Here is an 18183-nt window from a genome sequence, read left to right on the forward strand (position 1 = left end):
AAGAGGTGGGAAGGTAAATCCAGGAAGAGGGAAAGACAAGGGTAAACAGCACGTGGTCATACGCAGTATGTGCAGAAACAAAAGTGTAACAAAAGGGGGCTGGTGATGGAGGCTGGGTTGCTTGTGGGGCACAGAGGAGGGTGTGCAAGATAAATGCGGAGACAGAAGTGAAGCAGCACAAGTGAACCCCTCAGCACAGAGCCAGGCACAAGGATGGTGGCAACCACAGGCCACGGAGGCAGCGCCAGAGATGAGGCCAGAAGAATGGACCAGAGAGAGACCTCCTGGGGGAGAAGTGGAGGAAGAGGGTTCCAGGCAGAAGGACCAGGTGAAAAGGGGTGGGCGGGGTGGGTCCCACCTGCAGGAACACAGTGTAAAAACCAGGTGCTGCGGGGAGGAGGAAGGGGAAGCTGGGGCGAAGTGAGAGGGTGGCATGGACTTATATACACTACCAAATGCAAAATAGATAGCTAGTGGGAAGCAGCTGCATAGCATAGGGAGATCAGCTCGGTGATTTGTGACCACCTAGAGGTGTTGGATAGGGAGGGTGGGAGGGAGGGAGACGAAAGAGGGAGGAGATATGGGAACAGATGTATACGTATAACTGATTCACTTTGTTATAAAGCAGAAACGAATGCACCATTGTGAAGCAATTATACTCCAATAAAGATGTAAAAAAGAAAAGGATGTTAAAAAGAAAAAAACAGGTGCTGGGTGGAGATGGACAGTCACAGCCCCCAAGGGCTCTGTGTGCCCTTAAACTGGGCAGCTGTCAGCCCTGCCATGTGATATGAGGAGTGACAGATGGAACACTGACCTTTTCAACCAGGTCTTCGGGGGCCTGTTCCTCAAAGAGCTGAATTTTATCTTCAGTGCACTTCTTCAAAAGGTCTGTCTTGCTTTTGCTCTTGGAGCGTGGCTTCCTCGCCTTGGACTGTGGCTGGAGAGAGGGGAGAAAACATGGACGAGAAAGTGATCACCAGTAGGTTGGTGCAGCCCCTGGTCTCCCCAAGCCCAGAGAGGCTCCTGCAGCTCTTGGCACCACACAGCTGTCTTAGCCAGAGAGGGGAGGAGAGATGAACACTCTCCTGGAATGAACTCCGTTCATGGGCCTTCGGTCTTGGCATACTTTGGGAGCTCGTCCCGCCGAAGGAAGGAGAGGGATGCTCGTGGGCAGAGCTGGAGCTTTGCAGTCAGACACATAGCGGCCCCACCTGTGTCCACCTCCTCTCCAGTGGGGGACCTCAACCCATCAGCCTCTGTGGGCAGGCACAGGATGGAAGAGGTCCTTGTCCTTGGGAAGCTTACAAAATAGCGGAGGAAAAAATCAGTAAACATGAAAACAAATAACTGACCAAGACACTCTCAGAGGGTTGGTGAGTGCCATGAAGACAAGGAGACGGAATGAGCGTGCTGGCTATATTATCTTACATTAGACGGATGGGGACACATTTGCAGAGGTGAACGGCTGCTGAGGACATCCGTATGCATGCATTCAAGGAGGCATTATGCGTGGGCTTTAACATATACCATCCTCCTAGAATAAGAGTCTGCACAATGTACACACACATACCAGCTTATCACAAATGTAAAGAAGTGACATTGCAGCTGAGCCCCGCATGACAAGGTGTCAGGAGTGTGAAAATGTGGGAATAGAAGGTTCCAGACCCTGAAGACCTGAAGCCCAGAGCAAGGGTGAGAGGGGTCGAAGAAGAGGTTGTGTGTGACTTCCCTGGTGGTCCAATGGTAAAGAATCTGCCTTCCAACGCAGGGGACCCAGATTCGATCCCTGGTCAGGGAACTAAGATCCCACATGCAGCGGGGCAACGAAGCCTGCGTAACACAACTACTGAGCTCGCACACCTCAATGAGAGAGTCCGTGTACTGCAAAAACTACAGAGCCCACGCATGCGCTCTGGAGCCTGCTCGGAGCCCACACGCCACAAAGAGAAGCCCGTGCTTCCATAACGAAGATCCAACACAGCCAGAGAAAAAAAAAAGAAAGAAAGGAAATAAATAAAATAAATAATTAAAAAAGAGAAGAGGTTGTGGGTGCTCAGTAAATTGATATTCAGCAAATGAATGAATGAATGAATGAGTGTAGCAGATGCTACACTCTATGAGCCTCAGTTTCCAGACCTGTAAAATGGAGCTAATAATACCTACCTCATAGGATTACTGCAAGAACATAACACAATGGAACATAAATGTAACATAATCTAACATAAGAAACAGAAAAATATAACAATACAGCATACTGTAACACAACATGATAGAACATAACAACATGCTATAACAGAATGTAGCATAAATGAGAATATAACAATAAGACATGACATAACATAGCAAAACAAAACACCATGCAGTACAGCATAATGTAGCATGATCAACACAACACACACCACATGTAAGATGCTCGGTGCAATACGTGGCTGGTGGTCAGTCCCCATGAGGGCCAGTCCTCCTCCCTTCCCAGCTCACATACCCACCCTTCCTCCACTGTTTCACTGTCATGATCTCCCAGAGCCTGCTCTAGACCTGGACTCAGGCCTGCCCACCAGACTCTGACCCAGCTCCTATGGCCATGGTGATAATGCAAGAGAAGACCCCCATGTCCTCAGGGCCTGCCCCAGCACACTTAGAGGAAGCAAGCACATACACAGCAATTCACTGAGTTCAGAGACCCCCATTTGACAGAGGAGGAGACTGAGGCCAGAACAGAATCGGTGACCTCAGCCGCATCATGGGAGCCCTAAGAACTAGATGGTGAGCTTCCTGACTCCTGCACCCAATGTCTTTAAAAACTTGGGCTGGGCTCAGCTTATCCCATGAGTGAACTATAGTTTTTAATCTCCTGATCTAATGGTGATAATACAAAAAAGAGGAAATTGGGGGTCAACCCCTCTTAGGAACAGAGCTAGGCTGATGGGTAAGACCCTGAAGCCCAGAGCAAGGACTGGCACTGGAATGGGGGGGGAAGCCAGAGTGGGGCTGGGGTGGGGCAGATCGTGTGCCTCCCTCCCAGCCCCACGCACAGTGATGTCAAGTCAGTATTGGCCTTGGAAGGAGTATTTACACCAGGGAAATAGGCAAATGCTACAGATCAGGAACTCTGTACCCCCAATGACAGTCAGTTTACCAGCACATGACTGATCAGGGGTCAGGCCACAGGGAGTCTTGAGATCATGGTAGAACTTATAGCTGGGCAGAGAGCACCAAGGATGTGCCTGAATTTTGTTTTCTCCTCAAGGAGAAGCAGTAGGTTTAAAGTCAGAAAGCACCAGCTCCAAGATGAGTCCTTCTACTTCCTCCTACGTCGGTCAATCACTTTTCCTCTGCTGGCTGGTGCTTTCATCTGTAGAATGGGGACAAACTATCTACCTCCTGGCCCTGCTATGAACCACAGATGAACTACTGGAAGTGTAAGTGATTCGAAATGTTTTCAATCTCAACATAATATCAACTCCAGGGAAGTCCCCGCATTCCGCCCACATCCGGTGGTTGGTTGGTTCAGTCAATAAAATTTATTGCACGCCTATTATGCACCAGGCACCTTCTAGGTGCTGGGATGGAGTGGTGAATGGGAACTACAAACAGGGATCTTGTGGGCAGTGGGAGCACAGACGATGAGTAAGTCGAGAAACCAGGACATTGCAGATAGCAATCAATTCTCTGAAGAAGCGGGAACGCAGCATGTGATAAAGGATGCCTGGGAAAGTGGTGATCTTGGATAGTGCGCAGGGAAGACCTCTGTGCAGGTGACATTTGAACTGAGATGTGAAGAGACCATAAAGAGCTGGCCCTGTGAGGTTCTTGGCAAAGAAAACAGCAAGTTCAGAGGCCTTGTCTCAGGTGGGATTCCCCAGAGGCAGAGCCAGAGACAGGGACTGGGGTGCACGCAGTTTCCTGAGAGAGGACCTCTGAGCAAGACATAGGGGGTGAGGGAACCAGGACAGGATGGGGAGAGGGCCACGCATGGTGGAGGTCTCAGGTAGGGTCTGGCCTTGACTGGTCCATAAGGGGCTCCAGAGTAAACCCTGCACCCAAGAGTTGCCTCATCTGTGGCACATAACACGTGCTCACCACAGGCATCTGTCAATCATCACCCTACGAGGCCCAGGGTGAGAGATGCCCTTTGCCACCTGAGCTGAGCATCTTCTTTGTGTCACTTACAGAAGTACTCTGAGTGGGTCACTGGCTGTGGCCAAGGGGCGGGGCAGGAGGAAGAGTCACCTTTCAGGGCAGGTGGCTCCCATCGCTGAGGGGAATGCTCAGGAGAGGGGCACAGCTGTGAGCCTGAGTGGCAGAGACTCAGGGCCATTGGTGGATAGTGCAAAGTCCAGGTACCAGTGTGTCCACTGCAGAACTTAAGGTGCTTCCAGGAACAGCTGATGCCAACAGGGCCAGAGAGGAGAGGGTGGGAGATGAGCTGAGGGTGGGTGGCGGAGCCAGATCCTACAGTATCAACCGCCAGAGGAGGCCCCGCTTCTGCACCCACGAGGCCCCGAGATGCCCATCCTACCTGCAGCTCAGGGGCGGCCAGTGCCTGGTCCAATTTCAGGAACTCTGCTTCTCGCCATGCGGTTTGAAATTGCTGCAGCAGGACTCGGGCCCGGATTTTGGGAAGGGCCAAGCTCCTGTCCATCTGAGCGAAGCAGCCGTGAACTTCCTGCCTCATCCCGAGCAGCTCCTCTTCGGACAGGGAGAAGGCAGAGGACCAGAGCTTCCTGGAAGAGCAAGAACAGTGATATGTTCTCGTGGAGAGAAGACAGTGCAGGGTGTGCTGGGGGGGAAAGTGTAAATTCAAAGCTCCAACTCCACTAGCCAAATCCACGTCTGGAAAAAAACCACCATCTCCTTAATCGGGCATTCATTCCACAAGGATTTCTTGAGCACCTAATGTGTGTCATGATGGACACAACATCATATCATGGCTAAGAATTCACAGTTGAATGAGACAAGCCTGTGAGCAGGCAACAGGCGTCCCAGCGCTCATGACCTTGAAGAGAACCTGTCTCCGTTTAGAACAGACATGAAGACAAAGAACTGTCCACCGAGCCTGGCCAGCAGCAGATTGTAAGTAGGGACCAGCAGCCCAGAGGAGAGATGCCCAACTCGGCAGGTCATGGGGAAGGGGGGCCTTGTGCTGGGTCTTTATAGGATGACGAGTGACAGCTCTCATTTAGGGAAAACCTATTCCATGCTGGAAACCGTTAGGGGCTGACTGTGTCCTCCCAAAAGATATGTTCAAGTCCTAACCCCTGGTACCTCTGAATGTGACCATATTTGGAAATAGGGTCTTTGCAGAGGCAGTTTAGAAGTAAGTTAAGATGGGGTCATATTGCAATAGGGTGGACCCTTAATCCAATATGACTGGTGTCCTTCAAAGAAGAGAAGACACACACACAAGAAGGCCATGTGATGATGGGTCTACAAGCCAACAAGTGCTGAGGATTGTAGCAACAGCAGAAGCTAAGAGAAAGGCGGGGATCAGATTCTCTCCTGGAACCTTCAGACAGAACATGACCCTGCCAACACTTTGATTTGGACTTCTGGCCTCCAGAACTGGGAGACAATACGTTTTTGTTGTTCTAAAGCCCCTCGTCTGTGGTGCTTTATTATGCCAGCCCCAGGAAACATTTACCGGCATCCTCACTAATCCTTTGGCGACTCAGTCCTCAATTTACAAATGAGGAAATTAAGGAATGTCCCCCTCTTCCTCCCAGGCAAGGACTGCAGCCACTCTACAGGGGAGAATGGCCACAGGCTCTCTTTCCCACCTCTGGGGATCCAGTCTGGCCAATGAGGTGGAAGAAGAGGTCTGCTGGGACTTCTGAACAGAACGTCCTCCCTGACCCAGGAGACAGCATCTGGGGGGAGGCCATCTCTTCTGTCCTGTTTTGGGCAACGTGTGTCTGTTCACTGATCACTCAAAAAATCTTCATGTGGGCCTGTGGGACTTCAGCTCACCTAGAAAGTTCTCTCGTGGAAACAGAATAAGACGGAAAGGGCTGACTTGGGCCCCCAGACAGAAGCGGTCTGAAGGCCCCAAGCCCATGTATTGGGTTCCCTGGAACTCACCAATTTTTCTGAAGCACTTTAGGAAACTGCAGCTGTTCCTTTGTACCTTCCCTCGTGGAGAATCTTCGCCCTACGTGTTTGCTGCTTACGTGGACTCCAAGGTGAAAGCAACTCTGAAATGAATCTGAGTCTTTATTCTTGCCCATCTTCAAACCAGATTGGCCCAGGGTGGTCTGGCTTTAATCCTCCACTAGGTAGGCACCAAGATAATACAGAAATATAGGAGATAGGGTCTTTGCCCTGAAGGATTTTAAAACCCAGGCAGGAGTTTAGCAAAAAGGTCTCAAAGACACTTTCCCTGGCAAAATATGCATCTTTATTGATTTTTATTTTATAGGACCAGGTTTACAGCAACTCTCTCTTGCTTGAAATTGAGAAGCTTATAAAAATATGTTTCAAAACTATTGTGCAAAGCCATTTCTACTTAATGCCTCAGAAATAAAGGCTACAACCTTTTAGGGTCTTAAATAAGCAAAGTATATAAGCAGACTCAGATTGTGTGTATTGTTAGTTGACCCCCTTTAACCCTTAGGAAAATCATAAAGAGTTTTCTGATACCAAAGTGAGATCTCTCTTTTCCTGTTGAAGGACTCAATCGGCGGCTGCTTTAATAATACTCCCTGCAAAATGGAACCACATGAAGTCAAAGAAGATGACCATCCAATGATGGGAATGTCAAGTCCGATCCATACACTTTGAAGAGCCCAAAGCAGGCTGGATCGAGCAAAGAGACTTTGGTCGAATGTAGATTGAGCTGAATAATTACTGCTGAGAACAATTCATGGGAATAAGAAGTGGCATTTAAGGATCTGATTTGTATGGGCTTGGAGAAGACAGCATCTTGTTTGTTCAAGAAAACAAAAGCTAACAAAGATTGTGAACTAAACAAGGACAGAACCATAAAGAAAGAGAGATGAGAAGGAGGGGAGAGGTCACTTCATCTAAACCAAGACAATCTCACCCTCTGCGAACACCTGGGACTTCTCCTCCCTGGCAGCAAGATCAGTCCCTGGGAATGAGCACTTAAGGAGGAGGCACTGCATCCTTGAGGCCAGGAAGACTTTGTTCTATGGGATGTAACTGCCACCAAGGAAGGATGGGCGCTGCAGAACGATGCTCTGCTATCTGGTATCCCTGAAAGGGTTCAAGGAGAGCTCAGGCCTCGGTGCAGATGGGGAGGACCACCGATGTCCAGCGAGCAGCACTCAGGATCAATAGAGGAGGGGGACAGGTGGACCGAGCAGATAAGACTGAGAAGGATGCCTTCCCCTACCCTCCCCCAACGCCCACCCCCAACACCCCCTCCACAATCCTATGTTGATGCAACCTTTTCTAATCAAAAGGGCTTCAATTCAATTCAGAATTGAAATTGTGGCTAAGATCCAAACTGAACTGTGGAGTGGCCATACCGAGGAAAGAAGAGTCAAAGGGCTTTGGTTTTGTTTATTCACTTGAATAGTGTTTTCTGGGTTGGTTGGTTCCTTTAAGGAATATTGATGGGTGGGTCCGTTGGTTAAAAGGAAAAGAGCGCTATGTTATAGCCAAGTGGGCACAATTACGCCCTTATGTGTAAACAGTCTATACTACTCTAAATAAATAGACTGGGAAGATGGCGGTTACTGTTTATCTTCACTGCGCTGCTGTTGCTGGGGGTTTTGATTCTGTCTTTCATGCAGTGAGACTGGTCTCCCCTCTTCACACCCAGACAAGGACCCACCCAGCTGTTCCACCGCCTAGTCTTGCCCTGCCTCAGCAAGGCAACAGTGGGCAGCAACTCGTTGCTTCCATAGCTTTCCAATGGCTTTTAAAACATGAGTGGTGCAAATTATCCATTATTTTATAATTATTACACCAGGATTGCTGGCGGGCCATGGCTTACAGCATCCTAGTCAGAAGTGGATGTCATTCCATGGTTCTTGAATTCAATGAATGAAGGGACCCCGTAAAGAGATGGTGCAGCGGGCCGTAAGGCCTGGAATGAAGGCCCACTACCATGTGCTCCCCGACATCTGCTGACAGAGGGAGGGCCTCATGTGGCTTAACTCTAAGTTCCCCTCCCCACCCTGCTCCTGTGGACAAGCTCCCCTCTTCACACAACACTTCTCATCAAGGGGACCAGGCACAATTCCTGCTTACTCATGAGCAGTGGGTTTCAGTTCCCTGCCAGCCTGTAATTGTCCAAACAAGCCCATCACATCCTCTCATGGGAACCTGGGGGCACCTCACCCTCTTGTTGCTCTTGCATTGGCCAAAAAGTTTGCTCGTTTCCCCCCTCACGTGAAAAATCCGAACTTTTTGGCCAACCCAGATTCAAAGCCTGCCTCCCACGAGCCCTGGTTGTTTGCTCTGCAACCCCTGAGTGGCCCTGGGGGGACATGCATTGCCCGTCTTCCCTGGGCTGTGGGTATAAGTGACTAATACACTGCTGTCCAGAGTCAGATGGCACGTGTCTGGCCATCCCCATAACCAGGCGGTGGAACCCCTCCCCCAGCAGTGGGAGGAGAGGAGGTGATGAAAACACACAGGGATTAAAACTCACGTGAAGATCAAGTGCTCCCAGTGTCTCAGCTCCGCCTGCTCCTCCATGGAGGCCTCCAGAGCATCGTCCTTCAGTCTCTGCCTCACGCTCTGGATGCCCTCCTGGCCCCTGTCCCTCTCCTCGCCCTCGAGCCGCTCGGCCCGGGCAGCCAGGTCCCTGCTGTGCTCCTCCAGGATCTGCTGCAGGAAGAGCCAGGGGACCCCGCGCTTGAGCAGCTCCTGGGTCATCACAGAGTTCTGCAGCCGCCGCAGCTGCTCTGTGGCTTTCTCCAACAGTGAGAGGGTCAGGGCCCTGAGCTCATCCAGGGCAGCCTGGTCCAGGCGCTCCTGCAGCTCCTCCAGGGTGGCGCTGTGCTCGGCCACCAGGCTCCGCCACTGGCCCATGTACTGGCAAGCATCCTCAGCCGCCCCGAAGGCTTCAGCGATGGACAGCCTTTCTCTCCGCTGCTCCTTGTGCTGGCAGGAGTTCCAGAACAGACAATTAACAGGGGCCGGGACTCGGTTGTACAGCCCTTGGGGAAAACACTCTGGTTGCAGGAAGCACAGAACGTCAACAGTCCTTTCCCCAATCACCTCCCATTTAGCAAATTATTCTTGAAAACAAAAAAAGTAACATAATTTAAAGACCAATGGAGATGGCCAAAGTAGCAGCAGAGGAGAATTGAGCCACGAAATGGAAACTTTGAATAAATGCTTTGCTCTTCTAAAACCAACTAAGATTTTTATACAAATAGGCTAATAGGACAGAAATACTGCAAGAGCGTGTTCAGAACTGGAAAGACTCTTGATTTCTCCCCATAGTCAAGCCTTAGACAACAAGGGAGGAAATTTCTATTAAGGTTTTTATCTTCTTAACACATCCTCCCCAAAGGAGAAGAGTGTGTAACCTGGTTCATCTTTAGTAAAATGTGACCACCTTTTACTCATTTGTTTCAAAGAAGGATCCAGAACATCTTTTTTTCTCTTCCTTCACTCAGATATAATATTCTCTCTATTCTCTCTATCTTGCTCTCTTCTTCTGGACTAGACAAAATCTGCCTCTGTCTACGTTAATCACAGTATTCCAGAGGCAAGGGGTGGCAAATTTCATAATTCAAAGATTTATGGTGAGGATTTAAGCAAAAGGCTTAATCTGCCTCACCCAACTGAGCTTTTAGCAGTACCTCCTTTGTCTGAGGTCGCATCGTTTTTAAATGAATCAATAAAGTTGATCATTGTTCCCCCCTCCCCCAAAAATAAAATTATTCTTTAGAAAATAACCCAAAATGTAGTGAAAACTTCATTTGTTCAACATTTATTGAACACGTATCTATTGAGTAGGTAAAACCCAAGAAGCAGACCACCTGGGCTCCTATCCTGGCTTCTCCACTTACAAGCGGAGCCACCCAAAACGAGTGTCTGGCCCTGTCTGGGCCTCTACTGCCTAATCTGTAAAATGGGGATAATAATAGGATCTACTTCACAGAGTAGTTGTGAGGATGCAATGAGTTGCTAAAGACATGTGTAACTCTTAGAGGAGGGCCTGGTGCAGAATTGGCATCAATGAATGTCTGCTATTATTATTACCAAGTCCCAGGCACATAGGAACTGAAAATTGAGATATCCTAAGAGAAAACCCCCCTGAGATCCATGAGAGACAATTTAAATGAGGAGGTCACAGAAGGCCTTTTAAAGAAGGAGACCCAAATGGAAAAACAACAAGGTCCTATTGTATAGCACGGGGAACTATATTCAATATCCTGTAGTAAGACATAATGGAAAAAAAAAAAAAAGGCTAATCACCACCAAGAGTAATTATAGTAATAATATGCTACTACTAATTTTAAAAAGTTAAAAAAAAATAATAAAGAAGGAGACCCGGGCTTCCCTGGTGGTGCAGTGGTTGGGAGTCTGCCTGCTAATGCAGGGGACACGGGTTCGAGCCCTGGTCTGGGAGGATCCCACATGCCGTGGAGCGACTGGGCCCATGGGCCACAACTACTGAGCCTGCGCATCTGGAGCCTGTGCTCCGCAACAAGAGAGGCCCATGCACCTCGATGAGGAGTGGCCCCTGTTTGCCACAATGAGAGAAAGCCCTCACACAGAAATGACGACCCAACACAGAAAAAATAAATAAATTAATAAACTCCTACCCCCAACATCTTCTTCTTTTAAAAAAAAAAAAAAAAGAAAAAAAAGGAGACCCAAGGGAGACCTGAGGGATGAGGTCATATCTCAGTTGGGTTAAGATGTGGGAAAGGATATTCTTGTGAGAAAGAGCAGTAGGCATAAAGGCCCTGTGCTGGGAAAAAGCTGACATGCATAGAGATGTACATCACGGTGTTATTAACAATAGTGCACCTGTGGATAGTCTGGGTTCTATTTTGTGCAAATATGTCTTGTTCATGGGTCCGGGTGACCAGAGAGTGTCAATTCCTTCCTTCTACAATATTAGTTGAGCACCTACAATGTGTCCTCAGAGCTGAGGATATGACACAAACCTTTGCCTTTGTGGAGCTATGTTCTAACTCTGTACCACTCGCAAGATTGATCAAAAGCAGCTGTCAGAAACAGTACTCATGGAAAACTGCTGAAATATCTGCAGTTCTTCCAACCTTCCAGATCCTAGCCTTGAATCAGGCCAGACCATCAGAGAAGTGTGTTCTTGGGCCTCATTGCTTTGATCCTTGAGCCAGTGGAGATGGATGAGGTGATGCTAAAGATGGGGTGGAGCTCAATGGTCCAGGTGAGAATGCTGGGCCCAACACTTGATAATAAAAGCAGAGTTTTTAATCAATCAAATTAAGTTATTCTGTTTCCCTTTCCCTCCCGAATGGCACCAGACAACAACCTGTGTTATCCCATGTATCTAGTATCTCCTCTGAATCTGTCCTTGTTCCCATGCTCAGGACATGCTCTCATCAGTTTTGACCTGGTCAAGGTCTACAGCCTCCCATTGGTCCCATTGTAGACGTGGTCAAGGTCTACAGCCTGGGGCTCCTCCAACTCTATCTGCAGGCTGCTCACATGAGCTTCCTAAATCCCAAATCTGATCTTCCTTCTGCAACTGAGCAGGACCTGTGGGGCTCCTGGGCATGGGAGCCTTTTGAACAGCTGCTAATCAGGGAAGGGAGGGGATGCAGAGATAAGGGAGGAGCAGCCAAGAAACAATAGTGCAGCCTTGGGGCAGGGTCCCGGGTTCCGCCTCAAGGGATACACATAACAGTATCTTTGAGCTCTTTTACGGAACTAAAACCCCCAACAAATGGAAGATGTTAGCATTCTTCATTCCAGAGAAGGTAATGACCTGCTCATCAGGAGACCACCTGAGGCCAGATTAAGAAACTGCGGGGACTGCACACACCCTGATCCTTAGCAGCATCTCTGCCCTTGAACCACTGCTACAAAACTCATCACCAAATCATCCCGGGTTGGGACACAGTTTTTCAGGGCATGAGCCCACTGCATCCTTCTTTGCCTGACAAAGCAATAAAGCTATTCTTTTCTACTTCACCCAGAACTCTGTCTCCAAGATTTGATTCAGCACTGGTGCACAGAGGCCGAGTTTTTGGCATCATTTCTCCTCCTGAAAACCCTTCAATGTTCCCCACTGTCCTTGAATGAAGGTCAGCTGACAGCCTGGCACACTGCCTTCATTGACGGTGCTGCTTCCTGGGCGTGCCTCCTCCAGCCCCCACCCTCTGCCCTCCCAGCTCATGTTCTCTGGAGCTCGAAGCACAGCAGGGCACCCTTGCCTGAGTGCTTCACCTTTGAACAAAATGCCTCCCCATCCCCTGCAGTGTCCTTCCTGCCTTGCTCGCACCAGATGCTCATTTGTCCCCCAGAACTCGGGTTCCCCAGGAGATGGTGACTTCCTCTCTGTGCTACCAGAGCATGTAGGGAGCACATGATGCATTTCTGCGGTTGCTGGTTGGTCTCTCCCCCTCGAAGTTCACAAACAGCTGAGTAGGTCAGTGTCAAGGACAAGGCTGAGGCTCTAAGCCAGAGAGGCCTGGGCTCAATTCTACATCTGCCACTCACTAAACATGTGACCTTGACCTAATTACTTAATACTGTGATCTGAATGCTTGTGTTCCCCCAACATCCATATGTTGAAACCTAACATGGGACATGGTGGTGTTAGGAGAGGGGGGCCTTGGGGAGGTGCTTAGGTCATGAGGGTGGAGCCCCCTGAATGGGATTAGTGCCCTTATAAAAGAGACCCCACACTCACCCACAAAGCTCCCTCCCCCTTTCCACCCTTCTGACTTCTTCTGCCAGCAAGAAGTCAGCTGTCTGCAACCAGAAGAGGGCCTTCACCAGAACCCGACCTTGCTGGCACCCTGATCTTGGACTTCCAGCCTCCAGAACTGTGAGATATAAATTTTGGTTCTTTATAAGCCACCCAGTCGGGTACTTTGTTATAGTAGCCCAAATAGACCACAACACTTAAGCCCTCTCAGCCCCAAAGTCTTCATTAAAAAAAAACAGTAGCATCTACCTCATAGGGTTAATGTAAAGGTTAAATAAAATACATAATACACTTAGCACAGTGCCAATTAAACACTCCATAAATGTAGCACCCATCAGTCATTATTCACTGGAACCAGCACTCCTATTCCCTTGCCCTGGCAGACATTACTAACCTACTGCAACCCTCAGCTTTGCTAGGACCTGTAGAAATCTTGACACAGCATTCCAAAAAGCCACTACTAATCAACTGTAGATGGCACATCAGGATGCCTGCCCAGTTGCCCTTTGGATCCTAGCCCTCTGATGGCAGTGCCTGGCATGGAACCTGGCACTTGGTGGGTGTTCACAATGATTATGTAAAGAATCAAGAGCATAATTCCTTATATACCTTTTGCAGCATCTCTCGTCTTCTCTTAATTATTAATTTTTGGTGGAGTTTTTTCTTTTCCTGCTTTAAGTCATTGTCCAACTTCTGTTTTATAGAAAAGATTTCTGTCTGAGCCCGCTCCAAGAGCACCCGCATCTGATCTTCATCCAAGTAGCCTGCTCTAGATGAAAAAGATGCAGAGTTAGTTAACACACTATCCAAACTCACCTGCAGCTTGACTGTGCTGTGGGCGAATGTTTATCTCCATATCAGTTTGGTTTGAATCAGAGAAATCTCTACCATCAGAACGAGCAGGAGAACAGGGAGCTAAGACGTTACTAAAATGCAGGAAGGGTAAGGTCAGCTTTTTCAGAGATGTGCAGAGAAAGCTCAGCATCCTGAGAGAAATTACAACTGGGCAAGAGTTCTTGGAGACAGCAACATTCAAGGGGACCACTGTGGGACAGATAGAATCTTCCAAGAGGAGATGGTAGATTAGGAAGCCCTAGTGACAGGAATGGCACAAGTAAAGTCCAAGAGGTAAAACGTAGGGAAAACTCGGTGTGAGGGTTAATTCTGTTTATCAACTTGACTGGCCAGGGTGCCCAGATTAAAGATCACTTCTGAGTGTGTTTGTGCAGGTGTTTCCAGGTGAGACTAATATTTGAATGGGTGGGCTCAGTAAAGCAGATGACCCTCCCCAATGTGGGTGGCACCCAGTCCACTGAGGGCCTGAACAGAATAAAAGGTGGAGGAGTAAGGAATTCACTTTTTTTTCCTGCCTCACTGTTGAGCTGGGACATTTCATCTCATCTTCTCCTGCTCTGGGGCTGGGATTCCCCTGGTTCTCAGGCCTCTGGACTGAATTACACCACTGGCTTTCCTGGGCCTCCAGCTTGCAGACGGCAGACTTTGGGTCTTCTCAGCCTCCATAGTCACACGACACAATTCCTCATACATATCTTACTGGTTCTGTTTTTCTGTTGCTGCCACTATCACCACTACCATTCCCAGTCTGTCTGCATCCTTGGGCTGGGCCCCCTGCTTGGCATACAGTAGATTCACCATGGAAGCTTCCTGAAGGAATGAATAGGTGACTGAGCAAATGGTAGATATGCATTTCAGAAATATAAGTCTGTGCCAACCTATTAAAATAGGATTTAAAACTCAGAGGTACAGAACACTTCCCTGGTAACTGCTCCCAATGGTATAACCAGCTGTTGGGTGCTTCTGTTCAAGGCAAGGAGCTGTTTCTTTCACTCGAGTGAAAATGAATCAGGAATGTCAAGTTAACTGCAGTGACAAATTCATTAGCATCTTTGGGTGGGAAATGTTCACATAATTTGCACCTTACCAAATCCTCATTAAAGAGGGCAAGAGAGCTGCCAAGTCCTAGTACGATTACCCAGGTAGTAGAACCAATTCATAAAAGCATGGCTTGTCCTAAGAAAGCCAACCTTATCATCATGGCCCTACTCATTTTAAAGCTTGTAACCTACAAAGAATAAATTTCATTGTTGACAATTATGCGTCTCAAAGACTAGCTGAGAAGGAACACTGTCGAAGGGCTAGAGGCTGCAGTGAGCAGCACCATTTACCTGGCTGCATGGTACCCAAGTGTTGCTGAGAAAAAATACTCAGAATCCAAGATAAGCATCTGTGTATTTATACTTAATTCCAAAGGCCAAGACATGGAGGCAACCTAAATGTCCATTGACAGATGAATGAATGAAGAAGATGTGGCGTATATATATATATATATATATATATATATATATATATATATATATATATATATATATATATATATAATGGAATATTACTCAGCCATAAAAAAGAATGAAATAATGCCATTTGCAGCAACATGGTTGGACCTAGAGATTATCATAGTAAGTGAAGTAAGTCAGACAGAGAAAGACAAATACCATATGATGTCACTTATATGTGGAAGCTAAAATATGATACAAATGAACTTATTTACAAAACAGACTCACAGACATAGAAAACAAACTTACGGTTGCCAAAGGGGAAAGGCGGGGAGGGATAAATTAGGAATTTGGGGTTAGCAGATACATACTACTATGTATAAAATAGATAACCAACAAGGACCTACTGTATAGCACAGGGAACTATACTGAATATTTTGTAATAACTTATAAGGGAAAAGAATCTGAAAAAGAATATATATATATATATATATATATATATATATATATATATATATATATATATGTATGTATGTATAATTGAACCACTGTGCTGTACACCTGAAACTAACAAGTCAACTATACTTCAATTAAAAAAAATACAAAAATAAAAACAAACTCCCTCCCCACCCCCCAAAAAACAAAGGTGAATAAAAGAGCCAGTGGTGTCCTAGAGCTCAAGGAGAAGTGGGCTATCCCATCACACAGTTCATGAAAGACTCCACCATTGATTTCTCTATGAAATGTTTGGGATTTGCTTTAAAATAACTCAGGGCAGGGATGTATAGCTACATCAAGATTGCCCACAAGCTGTTACCTACTGAAGTTGATGATGGGCACATGTCGGCTCACTGTATGGTTGTCTCGACTATTGGGTATGTTTTTAAAATTCTGTAATGCAAAGGATTCTTCCAACTAGAGAATTCTTAAGAAATAAGTCAGGAGCAGCCAGTGCATTCGCTGAATGAACAGAAGTAGATGGTCTTTGATGAGGAATGTTGGGGCAAGGTTGTTTGTTTGCATCATTTTGGGTGGTTTGGGCGTTTTACCTCTCGTGTTTCTGGATAAGGAGGGTCAGCTGAGCAGAAGCAGTGCTAAGCAGGCCCTGCACACGGGTCTCTGATGACTGTATGTTCTGGACCAGATACTCCCTGTGGCCAAATCTTTTACTGAGATGGTATCTCTTACTAGCCTGGAAAAAGTCCATTAACTCTTCTACATTCTCCTGTTAAAAAAAAAAAATCAAGAAAGTATGCTTAAATAAAATTTAAAGAAAATTATTTCTAGTCAGTTAAAATATTACATTTCCTTTCTGAAGAAAATACACGGGCATAGAAGCCCTGTGATTAACACCTTAAATGTCCCCGCCCCAAACAAAAGCTCAGAAGAAAATTACATACTAATAAGAAATGAGGGCTTTGAAAAGTGCATTTGAGACCCAGATGGTAAAGAGTTATCAAAACAACTTTGCTTCCCTAGAAATGGAATATAAATTTCACTCAGGCATCCTTCACCCATGCACACAGTCATACCTGTGGCACTCTCCAAACACAGCACCAGGACAGGTGCTGAAGTTCTGGGATAAATTAGCCACCAGCTCTGATCCCAGAACTCCCACACTCATGGAGGACACGAGATGAGCCTGGTCACAGAGTAGCAAGAAGTTCTTATAATGTAAAAAATGCATAAGAACCCAAGCAAGCACAAGAGAGTAATAATAGCCTTGCATATACTGGGTGTTTTTGCTGGGCCTGGCATTGGACCCAGAGCATTTCTTGTCTTTTGTAACTTAATTTAGGGAGAGGATACTATTATTCCCATTTCACAGATGAGGAAAGAGAGTCCATATCACACAGCTAGTAAATGACTGAGCAGGGATTTGAACTCAGCCATCTAATTCCAGGGCCTGTGTTTTAACTTCATAATAGGCTGTCTCCCAAATCCAGCTTCAACCAGTAGCATAATAATTAGACCAGCAGTAATTAAACCCGCGGTAATTAAAACATCAGCCTCAGTGTACTATTCCACTGCCTGGCTCTGCTGTCTTTTTTCCATCTGGGGAAATACTGTCCATGCAGTGGGTTACCCGAAAGTTCAACATTTTGTTCAATAAGAAACGTAAAATGTTTTCCTTTCCACACAAAAGCTATAATCTCTCCAGGTCCAACACCTGAGGATTTGCACTCTCCTGACAGTGAAAAGCAGAATGGTCGATGGGATGTGGCCAAATGCCAGCTTCTCTCTGAGAGCTCCTGGCAGCAGAATCAATACAGCAGGAACACTGCGGTGACATTTCTATCCTCTACGGAGCTGGTTCACGCGAGTCAGCTGACCTGAGCCCTTGACATCGGGAAGCTCAGAGGCGGGATCCTCAAATACTAACCTGTCTGTGCCTTGGGACTGTCACCAGGGCTGTTACTTTTTTGTCCCCAGTATTATTAACAATAACACGTGTTCTTTCCAACATGGGGAGTCAGCCACAGCTTATCATGAGGAGCGGGCAAAACAACAGCCAAATCTGTTAATCCCTAAGTGATGCTATGGGGTCTGAACACCTACCTAGGACTTTATTTACTCTCCTAAAGTTTTACTGGGAAAAACCAAGAGCAAGACGGAGAGGCTGGCTAGCTCTCTTCATGCCAAGATGCCCAGTGCCTTCTGACAGTGGTCCTCTCTTTCCAAAAGGCTCACGAGGGCTGCCCGGTCTCCTCCTGGGACAGCTCTGATCTGTTGCAGCTCTCACTCACGAGGCCTGTGCCACGACCAGAAATCTGGTGCATAACTGCACACCAGTGATGCACTGTGTGTACAGGCACAGGTAAAATGCCTCAGGCAGGCCTCATAAAAATAGTGACAGTCTCATAAACTATTTTCACAGTCATCTAGGAATTTATTGTCTGGGTTAATGACACTCACACTCAAGCTTACATGCAAAAACACCCACAAATTCACCCAAGAATATCGAGACAAAGATGATAAACCCTAGGCATACATCACCACACACATGTGCACACACGTACATATATGCACATATATATT

At 47.1% G+C, this 18183-nt stretch overlaps 1 protein-coding gene across 2 annotated transcripts in view; it reads right to left on the reverse strand.

The window, feature by feature from the left end:
• EVC2 (EvC ciliary complex subunit 2) overlaps nt 1-18183 on the reverse strand; it is a 155304-nt gene that overhangs the window by 46621 nt on the left and 90500 nt on the right. For both annotated transcript variants that reach the window (XM_060104248.1, XM_060104257.1), the window contains 5 exons: nt 16194-16369; nt 13460-13619; nt 8621-9075; nt 4523-4727; nt 818-940 (listed from right to left, as the gene is read on the reverse strand). In XM_060104248.1, the coding sequence (XP_059960231.1) occupies nt 818-940; nt 4523-4727; nt 8621-9075; nt 13460-13619; nt 16194-16369 (1119 nt within the window). The remainder of the gene's footprint in view (nt 1-817; nt 941-4522; nt 4728-8620; nt 9076-13459; nt 13620-16193; nt 16370-18183) is intronic.

Source organism: Mesoplodon densirostris, chromosome 1 (assembly GCF_025265405.1).
Source record: "Mesoplodon densirostris isolate mMesDen1 chromosome 1, mMesDen1 primary haplotype, whole genome shotgun sequence".
In the NCBI taxonomy this organism is placed as follows: Eukaryota; Metazoa; Chordata; class Mammalia; order Artiodactyla; family Ziphiidae; genus Mesoplodon; species Mesoplodon densirostris.